The 17,460-nt window shown below is 39.5% G+C and overlaps 1 protein-coding gene and 1 long non-coding RNA gene across 3 annotated transcripts in view; one reads left to right on the top strand and one right to left on the bottom strand.

Annotated features, from left to right (window-relative positions):
• LOC128421177 (bifunctional heparan sulfate N-deacetylase/N-sulfotransferase 3-like) overlaps positions 1–17,460 on the top strand; it is a 64,664-nt gene that overhangs the window by 30,703 nt on the left and 16,501 nt on the right. The window contains 3 exon segments of the mRNA XM_053403558.1: positions 1,279–1,433; positions 5,359–5,544; positions 6,179–6,307. Coding sequence (XP_053259533.1) covers positions 1,279–1,433; positions 5,359–5,544; positions 6,179–6,307 — 470 coding nt within the window.
• LOC128421178 (uncharacterized) lies at positions 13,586–17,016 on the bottom strand. 2 transcript variants are annotated; one of them, XR_008332254.1, is made up of 3 exons: positions 16,276–17,016; positions 15,475–15,737; positions 13,586–14,772 (listed from the first exon to the last, which is right to left on the bottom strand). It is a non-coding gene; the product is annotated as an uncharacterized LOC128421178 (long non-coding RNA). The 2 variants fall into 2 exon arrangements; XR_008332253.1 differs by lacking the exon at positions 13,586–14,772 and having other exon boundaries at positions 15,334–15,737.

The following is a 17,460-nucleotide window of genomic DNA, read 5'->3' as shown; positions in this document are numbered from 1 at the left end:
ACCACACCAGATAAATCAGGATCTTAAATAAACAACCACAGCAAACAAAAACAAAACAGATTGTTCATTTGTAAGGCTCAGAAACTGGTACCATTATTAATAATGGCACCAAATAAGATTAATGTAACATCTCACCAGTTCAGGGAGCTACTTGATTTATTATGTCACAAAGAAGTTTCCAGAATACTTGGCTAGAGCACTGGTGAATCCCATGGGGGAAAATTTCCCATAAATGTGGAGCAGTTACCAATGACACCTTTGAACATGTTGTTCAAACACAGATGTTATTAAGACAATGCTTATGTTCAGTCTTATGGATGGTGAGGAGGCACAACATCTTTCACCAGGATAAGACACCTATTGGTTTTGACTGCTTTGTTACACTGTGAATAAAGTGGCCACCAGTGGAATAGCTGTTGCATAAATAGGCTGTCACAAATTGATATCACCTTCTTTATCCAATTAAAACCTTATGTTCAAACACTCAAGCAAGGTAGTGCTCCTTACCTTGTCTGTTGTGCACATATAATAGGATCCAACAACTCATTCTTCTGCCCTGACCCTCAGCACTATTAATCAGTCACATTGGCAAGGATAGCTACTAGCGGAAATTGCTCACCAGGCACACAGTTTGACTTCTTGGACATTACTGCTTCACCCTGTCCCTGGCCTCAAACTCTGTAGCATTCTTACCTAAAATGTGGTGATTCTGGATTGCTCACAGCTCTGCTTAGCCTGGCAAAATGAAATCCCATCCTCCAGGTTTTTGCCAGTTTTCTAGATGTTAGTCTTAAGTTCCTCTGGAAAGATCCACACCCCATCCCTTAAATTCGTGTGAATGATTTTGTAAATATGCAGCCACAATGTTTTTAATGCCATTTCTTTTCCAAATCTGCACCAGGGTGCTTGAAGTATTTTTTTCTTCCAGACATGGAATAAATCATATTTCAAGCACCTTATTTTTATTTTTGCTCTTCTCTCCCCCCCCCCCAATTAATGGTGCTTTCTCAGTTTTGTGGTTGGTTTTCTGGGTAAGTACCTAGCTGCATAGACGCTTCATCAACTGCATGCCTTGAGTGACTTGAACAGATGAATTGCCTTCTGTGTGAGCTGCCTTCTGTGTTTGGCTGTTGGTTGCTTGTGAGGTTGGGTTGATCTTCTTGACAGAATTTGTTGCGGTCTAATTCTAAAGTTCATTGTGCTTTTCTCAAATATTTGTTAAAGCATTTTTTTTAATGAAATGGAAAAGTTATTCTATGAATCTATTTATTTCTGCAGGAACTGCAGAAGAAGACGAAGGCGATGACCTATTACTGGGGTCTGTGGATGAATTTTGGTGGTTCCCTCATATGTGGAGCCACATGCAGCCTCATCTCTTTCATAATGAATCATCCCTGGTAGAACAGATGATCCTCAACAAAAAATTTGCCTTAGTGAGTTTAATTCATATACTGTGGATTTGGCAGTTTTGCTTCCTAATTCATAGAACACATTTTCCTCTCTAATCTCATAGATTTAGTGTTTTCCATTTAGGGAATGCATTGAAATGCCTCTTAGATCAATTTATCTGGGCTGCTGTTCTCAGCTTGTTAAAAAACGCATTTGAATTCAGTCATGCTTATATGATGTCACTGGACAAATCTAATAAAATCACACAACAGGCACAGCTATTTTGCAGCACCTCCTCAAATTCAAATCAGTTGTCATGGCACTTTTACCAATAACAGTCCCACAACTAGTTCAGATGGAAATAGACCATGGCCACTTTCATGATTTAAAAGGTACATTTTCCAGGCTCTGGGATCAGGGAAATTGCCACCAGCCAATAACTATGTGTTCCTTGCTCAAGAATGACCATGACCATCAACAGGATCACCAGCAAGATTAAATGCGAGAAAGCTCTGAGCCAGCCCCCAGTGATACAGCTTTGAAGTTCATATTCTTAGTCATGATCTGTCTCTTGGTCAGAAAATGCTGTCCATTTTGGTACATCCTAAAGTTAAATAGGGTGCTGCTTTATACTGGGCCAACTCCTTTTCCCATCTATCTTAGAATTGTCTACACCGAGGGCTCATCCACACTTCCGCTTGTTCCACCTCTTTCCCCAAGCAAAACCCACTCTTTAAAATGGAATCAGAGCTGAGTTTTCTGCAGAGTGACATTGGCCCTGATTCAGTGGTTAAAAAGCAGGTTTTACTAGGGCAAGTGGCAGAGCAAACAGAAAACTGCATGGACTTTTGCCTAGAAAGCATGGGACAAGCAGAAAACCACTTGGACCACTTGGACCATTGCTTTCTAGGCACTGAGCAAGCAAAGTGTGGATGAGCCCTGACTGGCAGCAGTTCTCAGACAGGGTACATTCCCAGCTGCACCTAGATACTGGGGGTTTGTCAGGATTTATGATGTCTCACACAAGACGCGGCAAGCTGGCAGTTTTATTACTCTTAGATTTATTTAGTAATTAAACAGTAGCTGCAGCCCAAGCTCTTCCAGCTCAGTCCTCACTGGATGAACCAGTTGGCCCCACTGGATGACACTACGCCAGCAGGATATCCTCCACCTTTTGCCCCACCTCCTACTGGGCTGACATTGCCCCTGTATTCTTCCGCCTACTCCGAGGAGACTCGGGGGCGATCAGCCCCTCCTCCTCCTCCTGATCCAAATCTAACAGCAGCTGTTCCTCTGCAGCAGGCTATGTCTGCCCTGCTGTGCTGTCTTGGGAATTTATAACCTGCATTCCAGAGTGGGAGGGGCTTACATCACTCTCAGTGTGGGAAGGAATCAAGCTTCTACTCCCCTCAGCCTGCCCTCCTTCTTCTTTGCTGTCGCATCGGGAAGGGACGTCCCTGACAGGATTGATGCTGGGACCATCTGAATGCAAAGTGAATGGTCTACCACTGAGCTGTGTTCCTTCTCCATATTGTATTATGTTTCAGGCTTTAAAACAAGCATTGTTATAGAAATAATGCAGAAAAATATGACAAAATGCTTCTTTGTTTCCTTTGTATGTGACTATTTATTATTCATATGGTAGCATAAGTTAAGGCTATCACATGTCATATATATTATAGTACAGTATATATATTCATGGCCAAAAAAGATAACCTGAACTGCCACCTATGAACAAATGACAAGAGTACAGTAAAAAACTATTTGCTTACCTTTACAATTAAGCTTTAAGCCCCTAAATAAGTTTCCCGAAAACTATTTCTTTTAGCGCAATCCCCCCCTCTCTCTATATATATACTGTGCGTGTATTACAGAAGTCCCATTGAATTCAATCAGACTTACTCCAAGGAAAGTGGATTTAGTATGAAATTTGTATTTTCAAATATTTTTTCTCCACAATTAGCCACAATTGTGCTATTAAGTGTACAACAGACACTGAATATTCATATAGAAAGTATTGAAAATACACTGGTTTTTTCCATTGTAAGTATAAACATTCAGATAAATTGGGATCATACTTATATATTCTTATTTGTTTTAAATTCACATAAATATTAAAACTATCCCATGGGAATTATGCAAAAGTACCTTTATTGGCTAGCCCTGTTTTGGCTAAGGAAAATTCTATCAAGAATACTGCTTGTTGTTTTTAAAAATTATACTTGAAGTAAACAACAGCAGAAAGCCAAAAGATCTCCATTTTGCCTGAAATCTGCCTTCTGCTCTTAATTCAGGTATTTTTGTATACATTTTACGGTGGGTGAATTAATAGATTGATAACAAATATGTCAATAAGTTCTTTATGTGTGCAGTCATCCTATAAAGTTATGTACTGTGATCTGGAAAATGTTTCTTATGGGGAAATCTTTAGCATTACTCTTACAGTTCTTGCATTGCAACCTCTTGTTTCAGCCTAATTTTCAGAAATATAAGAGTTGGTAAATGGAGAGCCAGTTATATTGATTATTGTGCTACGTACAATATGGCTAGGCATCTTGAACCTTTGTTCAGCAAAGACTCTCCTCCCTGAAAGAGAGGGGAGTGGTTGTGGGCGGGAGCCCGAGCACTGCCCAGCAGGGGGCGTTGCCCCCTGCCTCCAGCTCACCTGGCTGGCGCTCACGCCCCCCCGATGGCCACCCAACCAGGTGCCGTGGAGGGGGCGTGTTCAGCAGCCTTTTGCTGCAGTGCCAGCCTCTCCCTGGCCTCATTCCTCATCGTCGTCCCATCGCAAGCAATGGCGTGGAGGGGGCGTGTTCAGCAACAGAAGCTTTGAGGAGAAATGTTCAGTGCGAATCAGCAGGCACACAGGGACCAGTTTAGGAATTTAACTTTAAAACAGAATTTTGAAATTGCATTATGCTGGCAGATAGGAATCTCCAAAGGAGACCTAAATTGAATTTAGTGAAATAAAAAAGTAGAGACTTAAAATTACACAGCAGCCTTCGTTTTAAGCTTTAAAGTGTAAGGCTTATAAAAAAGATTAAAAATCTGGAGGAAAAAGATTTGCCATTATCTAGGCATATGGGGTTCATCCAGGATTTTAAAATAAGCCACATAAGTCTATTTAAATTAACAAGTTATTCAGGGAGGATAATTTGCATGTTAGATATCTTGATAGAACACTGCTAGAGATACAACAAAAGAGAAACCTTGGTGGCATTACTGTTGAATGGAAGTCATGATCATTACAGAATGGAAGACACAAAGGCCACATGCTATTGCACTTGCAACAGAGGAGATCTTAGACAAAAAGTGCACTGAACTAATCAGAAAAAATGTAGGAGGAAGCTACTTTATAAGTTTCCTTTATAAGCTTTCATTAGCATGAAAAAGGAACCTGAAAGAAAAGTCTCAAGCTGACATTTGCCCAACCTGCTGTAGGTTTTGAATTTATTCTGTGCAGAAGGAAAGAAACAGAATGTCAACTGGAATAACAATATCATAAGGATCAATGTATGGATTTAACAGGTTGTCTGCATGTATAGACATATATGAAAAGCAAAGCAAGTCATAAAAGTGATTGGATTTCAGAAACTTACATATTATTTCCTCCTTGTTGTTGTTGTTTCCATGCATTGTAAAATATATTATACCTATCATACTTTATGCAGATGAAAAATGTATGTTAAGTTCCATGACAGCTGAAAATCTGGAAAGGGACCTTGCACATTACTTTGTCACTTTTAGTTAACGCTAATAAGGGTATGCTATTGTTGCTTTTGGACTTCTTCCTCTAGTGGACCGAAATATCTGCCTGCCGTTTTTGTCATCTTTTCTGTGGCACTGTACCTGAAAGCAAGATGTGAAAGAAAGCATTATCACACTTGTTCATATATTGGCTTGGATGAGAGGCTCACAGAGAGCTTTTCAGTGATGAGCTCTCCAGGCTTTTGCTTTGCTTTGTTTCAGGAACATGGCATTCCAACTGATCTGGGATATGCTGTAGCTCCACACCATTCTGGCGTCTATCCTGTCCACGTCCAACTTTACGATGCCTGGAAGAAAGTCTGGAATATCAGAATCACCAGCACAGAAGAGTATCCACACCTGAAACCTGCACGGTACAGAAGGGGCTTCATCCACAAAAACATCATGGTGAGCTGTTTGGTTTCTGATGTTGAACATTTGTTTAAAATGGAAGAGAAAGCATCTGATCTCCTCCTCAGTGCTGTGTCAAGAGAAGGAGGAGGGAATGGGGAACTGACAAGCCTGAGATGATTGTAGGTCACATTGAAAGGGGTTTTTGGGCCAATTTTTTGGGGAAAAAATGTATTAGTTTTAATTTGTGGCTGATTCGATAAGATTTGGAAAATCAATAAAAACAATTTGGCAAAAAAGAGAGTTTTTTTCAAAGTTATAAATATCAATGCATTATTAAATATATGAATACATATATAAATAAATCAACAAGTAATCTGCTCATGTGGTGCTTCTTTGGACATTTGTGCACTGGCACAATATGGGGTGTTGCTGCTGTACCTATCAATATGCTGCTGCCCCAGGAGTTTGTAGTTTTTCTTTATTCTGTGCATTTTTCTGTACATCAAAATTAAGGTTAAAAAAATCACCCAACAAAGTTAAGCATATTCAAGTTGTGCCAATTACAGTGAGAGAATTAAGTGCATGTTAATATCTCTTCCATTAAAATTTCTGGGACTCAATAAGTGCTCTGCTTTGGGTAGATCATGCCTCATTCTGCTCTTCCCCTCACTGTTCCTTTTTTCTGTAGGTTCTTCCTCGACAAACTTGTGGTCTCTTTACTCACACCATTTTCTACAAAGAGTATCCTGGTGGTCCTAAAGAACTGAACAAAAGTATACAGGGTGGGGAACTGTTTTTCACTGTTGTTCTCAATCCAGTAAGTAAATCGCATTATTTTAAGACACTTAAAGAAAATAATCATTGAGCTTGTTTTACAGAGGTCCACAACCTTAAGAAATTGCAAATTAAACCATTGGCAGTATTTTTATTTAGCTGCTATCACTGATATGTTTAAGGTCAAATACTTTCGTCACATGTATTTATAAAATTAAATATACTGGACTGGTCTAGGTTCAATATATTCTGTTGTTTGCTTAGTAACATGGTGGTAAAAGTTATTCGTGTCTTAACCCCATTAAACACAATGTGACACATTTCTTGATAGGCATGGCTTCCATTGTACTTTTAAGTTGAATTCTTAATGGTGTTTAGCTGCTGAACATGCCTAAGCCTCTTTGCAAAATCTTCATGTTTACCTTTTGAAGAAAGGGGTGATTCTTTGAAATCCACCCACACTTATTGTATTTGCAGAAAATAATTTTCAGGGACTGCCTGATCTCAGATGAACTCACCATGGGAAAGTTGTTGTTGAGAGAAAAAGAACAAACTATAGAGATTCCAAGGACTAGGAAAAAAGACAGAAACAGGAAAAGTGCGCTGTGGGGAAGGGGAAAACAGCAGCTCTTTAGGACTCCAGGGATTCCTCTTGCCTGATGTCTGAGCAATTCACTTATCAGTCATAGCTAAAATTCATTGGTTAAAAACACAGACAGATGGGAGCAGCTAGCTGGCTCATTTCACAGAAATCACTTATAATGGTACCTGCACATTTAATTTCATAACTTACTTCTTAGGAGGACTAGAGATGTACTTTTTTAAACAAAAACTTAGAAACTGGGGCTTCTGCCCAGATGTGCCATTGAAGGCCTTCATGTGTACCATGTTGGTCATCCCTACAGCTCTTGGACAAGACCAAACTGCACTTCAAGATCTAACTGTATAATTGAAATAAATGTATAACAGGGGTAAGATAATTTAGCGCCCTTCAGTTGACATTAGGCTACATCTGCCATATTCCCTGACCATTTGGATGCGCCGACTGGGGTTGATGAAAGTTGCACTCCACAAACACTCTGGAGTTTATTTTACATCCTCCTCTGTGCCGAAAAACAGCCACAGCAGTGTAAAATAGTAGCATATGTGAATGTCTTACATGACTTGATCATTTATATTAGCTCTATTCCCTTCTAAGTTTCCAGATCCTTCAGGTTTAGTACTATGCACAAAAACATTATCTGTTTGCTGTGTTTGTGGGAAACATAAAAGCTTGTGTTCTAAAATAGCTCATCTAGTAGTCTTCTAATGCATGCACTTTTGTGGAATTGGTTTACGTCCCCTCTGTCGCTTGCTGAACTGTGATCTGATAGCAGGTATAAAATTATCCTAGCAGCAAAAACCATTGTGTTCATAAAGCATGTAGAGAGCATAAATTCTAGCAGTGCATAAAGAACAGTGGGAGTTGATAGCACACTATTCACTTTTAAATAATCATTGCACACCCATAGGCTATGGAGGGTCAGACTCACTGGGGTAAATGCTTGTATAATACAAAGCTGTGCCTAGGAGTAAGTCTGGTTGAGTTTGATGGAACTTGCTCCCATGTAAGTGTGAAGGGGATTGCAGCCTTAATATGATTTGTAGCCAACTAGTGAGACCACCTATTAGGAGATAGCAAGCGTGGAGTGCATGAAGACTAGCGAAGGGCCCTAGTAGAGTGACAGAGCATCTGCTCTATGTGCAGAAGACCCCACGTTCAATCCCCAGCATCTCCAGGTAGGAGTGGGGAAGACCCCGTCTGAAACCCTGGAGAGCCACCACCAATCAGTGTAAACAATAGTGAGCTAGATGGACTAATGGTCTGGTTTAATGTAAGGCAGCCGTTCCTGTGATTTCATTTTTCACTTTAATTCATTTGGTCGGGATTACAGTTATTATTTTATTATTATTTATTAAATCTGTATACCACTCTTCATCTGTAGATCTCAGGGCAGTTCAAAACATAAAAATACAGGATAAAAAGACAAAATACATAATAAAAAAGAACAAAAAGCCCACAAACCAAAAAAACAATAACCCACCCCTCCCACAAAAACAGTTTTATGTACAGTATTTAAAATTGCTTCCCAGTAACTGTGGTTTCTTTGCAAGGGGCCTCGTATGCTCATACAGATGGGTTGTGCCTTCCTGCCCTAAGCAGAAATTCTCAAAACCATTTTTGTTAGGTTATGGGCCTCCTCTTGTCTCATAAAGTCTTGGACCTTTGTCTACTGCATTGGGCTAAACAGACTTTGCTGACAGAAGACTCTTCCATTTTAGATTTCTTCAGTGAGAGCAGTGCAGTCATGTTTGTATACACACAGACCCATTTTGTGGCTTCCAATTGCCCTTTATACTTTGTATTGGTATGTGTATTGGCGTATGTTTTGGCGTGCTCTGGTCCATGGGGTCATGAAGAGTCGGACACGACTAAACGACTAAACAACATTGGTATGTGTACCCAGTGTTTAGGAAGGAAGGAGAGGGATTGTGACAGCTTTTCCTCACAGTACTTTGTGTTTCTTCCTGTCATTAAATGTCTCTCTTATCTATCCCAAGGCACAGATTATTTGATGAATATGCATTTTAAAACTTTGCCTGGCTGAGTAATTAACGCTACCTATTTTGCTCAGCATAGAATTCTTTTGTTTTATTTTTGTCATGACTTCAAGCCTGGCACCTCAGGTGACAATTTACTTCACATTGCATTGCTTCCAGACATGGCTGTCTGCCATGCTAATATTTCTTCATTTTCAAGTCAGTGATACTGTTATTACCGTTGATGGTGTTACATTTTGACAGTACTGTGGTGGTTTTTCTGCAACAAGGCTTGCTTGCTGATCCATAGTAAAAACTTGATTGCCTTTGAGCATATTTTTCTTCTGTTTTTATTGCTTACTTCCTTGGGCTAACCCACTACTAGAATGTAAGGGAGATAAGGCTGTAAGTTCTCAATGAAGCAGATAATTGTTGCCGCAATAGTCTCCTTATGTGAATTAGAAACAGTAGTGGTTATGTTGTTCCACAGCTGCTAGAGGCTTCTTGATCAACATGACAGGGGCCATTGTGCAGATTTGTAGTGACATGATAAGGACAAGTCCTCAAGTTTGGTGGCCATATTGGAAACATTTGGGACAGTTCCTAGCTAATGAAAAGTTGCACTTATAGAAAGTTCCACAAACAGAAGTGGTGATTTTCACAGATTCCTCCTTTCCCCATGCAGTGTCATGGCACCCTATGAAAATCTGGATTCCTATGGAACAGTGAAGAGGTTGATACCAGGGGCTACAGCAGGAAGGGGGAAATTGGCAAAAATTGCTTTCCCCATCCTAAATGGAATAATTCCTTTCAAGTGCAGTAGGGTTCCATTAGATCTGACCTGCTGCATCTCTCTTTCTTGCTTTGTTGACAATTTAAAATAAATATTATGGGCTAGTAGAATCATACTTCCATTCAGTGTTTCAAAGGATGAGATGCTACCAGTCTCCTAAGGGCATCTTGTGAATGATGAAGAAACTAAACATGTAGGTTTTGAACCAGATATAGAACAGTGCCATTCAGAAGTATATTTGTTTTGCAGGATTTGCTAATAAAACATGACAGGAAGGCATTATCAGTATCTCTGAGCCCGTAGAAGAGCAATTATACCCAAGGGCCAAGTTGAGTTCAACATACAAACATACCTGTCTATAAATCTAAAGATACTTCTGTATCTTTACTTTATGTCTGCTTCCTGCCATGCATGTAGACATTATTCCTTAGCTACAATAGATAACACATACATTCTGCAATCATGTTCCTGTATCTGTTTATGCTATATTTACATGGGGAATGGTACATTCTGTGAATGAAGGCCATAAATGGCCTGAGTTCAGTACATCCTGAGCAGTTATCCTCCTTATGAAAAACTGGCAACCTTCTAGACCAGCTTTTCTCAACCTGTGGGTCCCCAGATGTTGTTGAAGTACAACTCCCATCACCCCTAGCTAGCAAGGGATGATGGGAGTTGTAGTCCAACAACATCTGGGGACCCACAGGTTGAGAACCACTGTTCTAGACCTACTGAAAGGCATGTGCTTCAGGTCCTGTTACTCCACCCTCTGCCAAAAACCAGATAACACAAAATAAGAGCTATCTCTGTCAAAGTACAAGCCCCATGCCACATGCTGCCCAGAGAAACCTGATGGCGTCACTCAGTATTAACCTTCTAGAGGCAAGAGAAGAGTTAATTTGATTTGCCTAGAATCCTGGTATTGTATCCAACTTAATCACTGACAGCATGGAATGCCTTCCATGAGTGCAATGGAAGCGCCCTCTCACTACCCCCAAACCCATTCTGGAGGGTTAGGCAAACCTCCATGGCAGATCTGGGGGGTGCTTGGGAGGAGTTCCATTGTGCTCAAAGAAGTTGCAGGTGCTTGGACTAGATGACCCTTGGGTCCCTTCCAACTCTAAGATTCTATTATTCTAAGCTGTGCCTCACACACAATGATTTTATTGGATACAACTCCTGATTATTATTATTTACTAATTTAACTAATGATAGGGTTTTCTGATGCAATATTTAGTATATATTTTTGATATACTCATTTCTGTCTGTTACCTTAATTTTAGCTCCAAAAAAAGTGTTACAGAAATTTTAATAAGAAAGCCATTGAAATGCATCCTAATGGCTCTGTGGGGTTTCTGTGCTTTCTGTACATGGCTGGCACCATTAGCCTCTTTTCAAAATGGAAGTCTAATTTAAATAGTTCGTTTCCTCCAGCTGTGGCTCTTTCTGAACAATGAATTGGAACCACATAGCACTTTACAGGCCTTAAGTGTAATAGTGCTTCATCAGGATATCATACCAGGCTGCCACAGATGTATTGCCCTTGTAAGCTTTGCCGTGGACTTCCTATAAAGAGTTGGAGAACCATACATTGGCATTTATCATACCTGTATGTTATTTATGGCCTTGTAAAGGTAAGAAAAATGGATGTTGCTGCAGACTTTGGGATGGCTTTCTGTACTGCTTATAGTATGCCTTTAGAATTTGTTGGTATGACTGAAATACAGATGATGAAAACAACAGGTCAGATAAGAGATTTCAAACAGTATTATACCCATCCTCGAAACCTTTATTGCATTAACTGTTTAGTCCATGAAACCAACCTACATAACTAACCTAACACATTTTGTGCAGAATATCAATATTTCCTCTTAATAATAGTGATAATTAAATAACTGACAGCTTTGCATCCTTTAATTGCAAATATATAATTGAATGGTTTCCTCGCAAAATGTTAGCTTGATTTTTCAGCAGATCCTTTTTCCTCCCAAGACTTCTCCCTCTCTCTTTTCATGTTCCACATCAACCTCCTTCAGTGTCATAATGCATAATGCTCTTCTTCAGTACGTGCTTTAGGCAGATTTGATATCGTCTGTGGGACAAAATACTTTAGAACTCTGTTGTTCTAGTGCATTTTATGTTATAAATTACAGAACTGAAATTGAGGGCGCAAGTAATTTCTCAGTGTGGCAGAGCTGAAACCTTCCAGACATCAAGTCCTGTTCTTTGGGCTAGTAGATGAAAGCTTGGTTCCAGACAAGTTCAAGGATGGATATGTGTAGCCATGTTGCCATCCACTTACAGCCCTGCCACCATAAAGGGTGCTGCTCCAGGCTCTCTGCACCACTAGAAGCAACCTCATTCTTCTTTGGATCAGTTTTGTTTGAGCAGTTATGCCCTGCCTATCTGTAATAAAATATGGCTTTCTGTATTATTTATGCAGTCCAACAGGTTCTGTTAAAAAAAAAATCTGGATTGGATCGAGATTAAATCTACTCCCACAGAAATCAGTGTGACTTAGGTTAGTCATGAGTATCTGGTTCCACTGATTTCAGTGATACTAAAGCATTACTTACTGAGTTTTCACCCAACCCTCTCTTATAGATATTTACTAATGGAGATCTGTGGTAGCTGTGAGATTTTCCCTATACAGTTTATGTTGAAGAAAAGTGTGACATTGCAGGCAGAACCTTTTTTATTTCAAACTTTGAATAGTGCTCTTTCATGCCATCTATCTTTTTTTTTTAAAAAAAGGTTATTTTTCCTTCACAAATTTAAGAAAATAAATTCAAGTGCAGACAGAAACCTAATTCATTATTCTGTCACTTTGTGAGTCTAATGGAGCAAGAGCAGCTGTTAAGAGTCTCTGAATACCTGAGATTGAACTCTTCAGAGTAATATGGAGACAATATCAGGGACCAACATACACAGTGTACACAATGCAAAATTAATTGGAAAATAGATGGTCTGAAAGTTAAACACGCTCTTGTGGCCTGTAAACATTTGTTCTGCAGCTAAAATAACAGCACTATATTAAACTAAAAGAATATTTGCTTCTAGCACTTAAGTGAAACAGATTCATTAACCACCATTCATTTTGTTTTTAAGCACTGGATTACATGACATTACTTCTGCTCCTATTATTAAACAATGTATCAAGTAAACCTAATGCCAAAATTAAGCCCATGACAAAAAGATGTAAGAAATTGAATTAGCAACTTGAAAATATGTACTTGGAATTGAATTGCTCGAAGCCAATTTATGTTAGTCCCTATGGTGGTCTGCTAGAGCAATATATTGGTGCTAGCAAACATTTTCAAAAGGAAGTTATCACTGATATTTCAGAACCCTGAATAGTATTCAGAAGACCTGCCAATCTTCTCCTTGTGTGCTCATCTGGTCTTCTAAGTTCAGTTGCAAAATTAAGGAATGCATTTTTCCGATTTTCATTAATCTAGTTTTAGAACCCATATTTCCTATCTTAAGCTGAATTATTTACCCACAAAGTTACCACTTTCCTTCCTCCATCCTTTTTTTTAGTGGTCAGGGTAGGACTTAAGTAGAGCATATATCAGAGATTTAACTGAAAGGAGAATGTGATGCTAACATCCATTACCAAGATGAAGGTCTACCAGGCTTGCATGTTGAGAATGCTGCTTTATGTAATGGGCAACTTACGACCACCTTCCACATGCAGCAGCACAACCAGACATCTTCATCTCCTCCAGCTGCAACAAAATATATCTGTCCCGCATCAGTCTCTACAGCCACAGCAGGCACTGCAACCTTCCAACAGCTTGATCTCACCCCCAAAGGCAAACTCCTCCATTGTTTCCTGAGACAAATGGATGGATGCCAACAGAACTGAGAGGACAGACAGGAAGGGGCGGCTTTCTATGTTGTATAGAATGCAGCAACATGTCTTGACAATAGATTGAATATAAGGATGATTAAAAATAAAGCCAAGGCTTTGTTCTGGGACAATAGAGTGGATGATGATGCTATCATCAGAGATGAGGAGTAATTGAGGAGAGGCAGGTTTAGGGGCAAATATGAAAAATTCAGGCTCAGGCATAATTGAGTTTGGGGTGATAGACATTCAAATAGAAATATCAGAGAATGTTGGAGACCTGAGACTGGATGAAGGGGGAAAGGACCAATGTAGAGTGTTTTTTCCAGCCTCCCTCCCTCAGCTGGAGTCCTCATAAAGCTACCCTAACTCCACATGGGAACTTCAGTTGCTTTCTAAAGGTGAATTCACAACCATTTAGGTCAGAGCTTTCCAAACTGTGTCGTGACATGTGTGTTGGCTGCTGTGTATAAGTGTGTCATGCAAACACCCCCGCACTCCTCCCAGGGCTGGAAGGGGTTAATTTAACCTCCAGTTTGCTAGTAAAACTGAATTACTGTGTTGTGAAATGATGCATGTCTAAAAAGTGTGTCACCAACATGAAAAGTTTAGAAAGCTCTGGTAGGTTGTAATTGTGTGACCAAACCACAGTGAATGGGTTCCTCCCATTGATGATAGGTTATGTGAGTGCTTCAACCAAAATAAGGGTATGAACTTAAATGGAAATGGGCCCAGTACTAAGTAGGAATGGAGTACTGTGTTAGAAAGTAAAACCCATACCAATGAAAGGAAAATAGCTGATATGGTTCCATTCTATGATATTGTAATTTCAATGTTATCCACAAAGCGGTGTCAGTATGCAATTCTCAACTGGTTCAATGGGTCTTGTACCCACAAGCCCTTGTCAGATGAATGGAGGCTGTGTATTGCAGTAGGCACTGCCCTCTAATCTGTGGGGTTCAACTGGGATGTTCTGTTGCAGAATAGCACATTGTCAAGAAAACATTGAACTATTTTAAGATGTATTATCTGAATACTTGTTTTCTTTTTCTTTTCTTTTTTGCTCCATGTTTTCATCATAAACTAAAAGCTGGGTGAAATGTTTGCTACTTCAAGGGTTTGGAATGAACACAGATCCAAAGGGGAGGGAGACCTTTTGCCACTCTTGATTTTGCAGTGTGCGAAAGCAGGCATGCTAGCAAGAAGTCAAAAGGAGATGATTATCCAGCTTGCCCAGAGGGTTATGTGCAATGGGAAAACAAAATCGATAAACTTTGCTACTGTTCTGAAAAAGATGAAAATTAAAAAACAGTTACTAGCCAGGGGCCAAATGTAGCTCTAAACCATCATTTAAAACATTTTTTTCCATTCAATTTTCTCCTCTAAGGATCTTAATTTCCTTGGAGTGCAATGAAACACAGCTAGATTTCAAGTTCATTTGGGAGAAAAGGTGAAAAAGGGTGGGTGCTTTTTCACTGAAGCAACAAAATGCTGAACTGCTCTAATAAGAAAGCTTTTAAGATGGTGGGATGCAATCTAATAATGTACCAAAACACACATTTTAAAGGGTGGAAAGGTTAGTAGAATTCATTCAGTCTTGTCTTGCCTTTTCTAAAAAGGAGAGGGGTGTTAAAGGCTATCAGTGCATTGCTGACTCACATTTGCTTGAGAAGAATTGGAAAGCATATATTCACTAAGAAAATTGCTCAGGACCAATTCGCATGTAGGAAATGTATTGTAGGGCTTAAGCATAATGAAATGCTGGTTGTTTTTGTTCCTAGTTTGGTTTTGCATTTTCACACATCTGAAGAAATGAGCTCCAGTTCCAGAGACCTTTATACTAATATTAAGTGTATAATTATTTAATGGAAGGCAATGCTCTTTGTAGGATTTGTTTATGGAGACTAACATAGCTACACATCTGGAATGTTATTTTGATAAACTGAACATTTCACATACATTCAAGTTCTCTCCTGGACCAACTTACAATTGGCAGGCCTTACTATAGGCTGCTAAAAATGGTTAAGAGATGATGACGGGCCAATTTTCCTGGCATGGTTTCTCCCATCACAGTGCTGCAGTGAAATGATTCCTCCTTCCGTACTGCTGAGTCTTGTCTTGGTGCCATTCAGGGGCTGGACTTCACAGTACTACAAAGAACTAGTGGGCTTCCTAAATATAAATTTGTCTCCATAGAGAAGCAGCTGTAAACATCTGAGACTTTGCTGTGATAAGCTTTCCTGAGTAGAACTTAAAAACATGACAGGCAGATTTTGGAATCCCTTCTAACAGTAAACATATAATAAACATTTTTTAAAACAGCAAAGGAAACCTAGATTTAACACTATGAGCTGAAACTAACATTTTATCATGCCGCTTTTCTTGCAAATATGTTGAACAATTTGTAATGCAGAGGCAGAGTGGAACTAAAACTGAATTTGAGGTCCATGTTGAATTTTTTCCTCTTCCCTGGCAAAAGCATCTTATTTTTGAAAATGATTTATTATGATCTATTTAGTCCACTTTTTTTAAAAAAAAGGAAAAAGAGTAAAAACCCTCCACACCATAACATTCTTAGAATTATAGTGAGATTTGCTTCAGGGGAAGAATAATACATATTTTCCCTGAACTACTAACCTTTTCAAGTTCTCTCTCTTTCCCCCTCTTTCAGTGCAGTGTTAAAGTTGTTGGCAGGTAAAGAATTGCCGGGAGGTGAACTGACATTATAAATGTCAGAGGTCAGCACAGGTGTAAGAGGAAAAAGAAGCTGCTGAAAAATCAAGCTTACCTTTTGTGGGGAAACCTTCCAATTATATCTTTGTTGAAAGTAACAGTCCAGTTTCTAGACTACTTATGGCTTCAGCACTAAAAATAATAAAAGAAATTTGAAAAGGTTATACATGTGGCCAAAAAATACATTATTCCTTGCCTGAAGGGAACACAGCCATCTTTTGAAAATACATATTTTTACCATTCTAGCTTTATAAGGGGGATTGTGTTCTGTGAATTATATCTCTTTGTATCTCTTCATGCTTTGAGAATAACAAAAAATGAAGCCCCGGGCTTTAGTCACAAGCCAGGCAGTGTCACAAGGTGACACTCATTAAACAAATTCTCTGTGAAATGATGCTTGTTGCAAATTCTGCTAAAGAAGCAGCACAGAAATAGAATTGCAGAGCTTTGGGTGGAAATGGAGTGCATAGAAGGTCCGTTTTAAAATGCATTGCAACCTGAAAGCTGCAAATCCAACTTTCCTTCTCTAAACCTTCATTTTGTGGGTGAGGAAAAGGTTTAAATAATATCATAACTTCTTCCTGTCATGCAAAGAAATACCTTATCTCAGATTGAGGCAGAGGAAATGTCTTATAATATTAGACTGTATTTCAATTTCTAGCACATCCAGTCATTCCTACAATTAATTGGCCTTTTAACAAGATATTCAAGCTGTTTCCCATGTAAGCAAGGCTAGGCAGTTCAGCATTGTGTTTGCTAGTTGGGCAGCTTTTGTAGAAAACTACTGCATTTTGTATTGTGATCCATAGAAACACAGGAAGCTGCCTTACACCAAGTCAAACTATCTGGTCTTTCTATTCCAAATAATAGTGGATTCGTCCCCAAAGTTGAAGGAAAGCATGCAATTTGGGGTTTGATTCTGCCTCAGGGTAGGCGTACAGATGTGTAGCATCTTTGCTCTCACCTGCCAGATACTTCAACAACCCAGCAAGTATAGAAACACAACATAGCTCCAGACTCTCCCTTTCCAGCTCTGAGTGAAAGGTGGGACAAGGGCTTCATTTTTGCTTTGCATGAAATCCCCACCCTTTTCACCAGCTCCAAGTTGGGAGCTGGGAAAGGGAGTGTGGGATTGTCTCTGGTCTCACGCGGTCTTTTAGAGGTGAGGTCAGAGACAAGAGCCCATGACTTTGTGGAGAGGAACGCATGGCTTTGGTAACCACAAGTTGCGGGTTGACTA

The sequence above is a fragment of the Podarcis raffonei genome, chromosome 9 (assembly GCF_027172205.1).
Source record: "Podarcis raffonei isolate rPodRaf1 chromosome 9, rPodRaf1.pri, whole genome shotgun sequence".
Lineage (NCBI taxonomy): Eukaryota > Metazoa > Chordata > Lepidosauria > Squamata > Lacertidae > Podarcis > Podarcis raffonei.
This window is presented reverse-complemented; position numbering and strand designations above follow the sequence as displayed.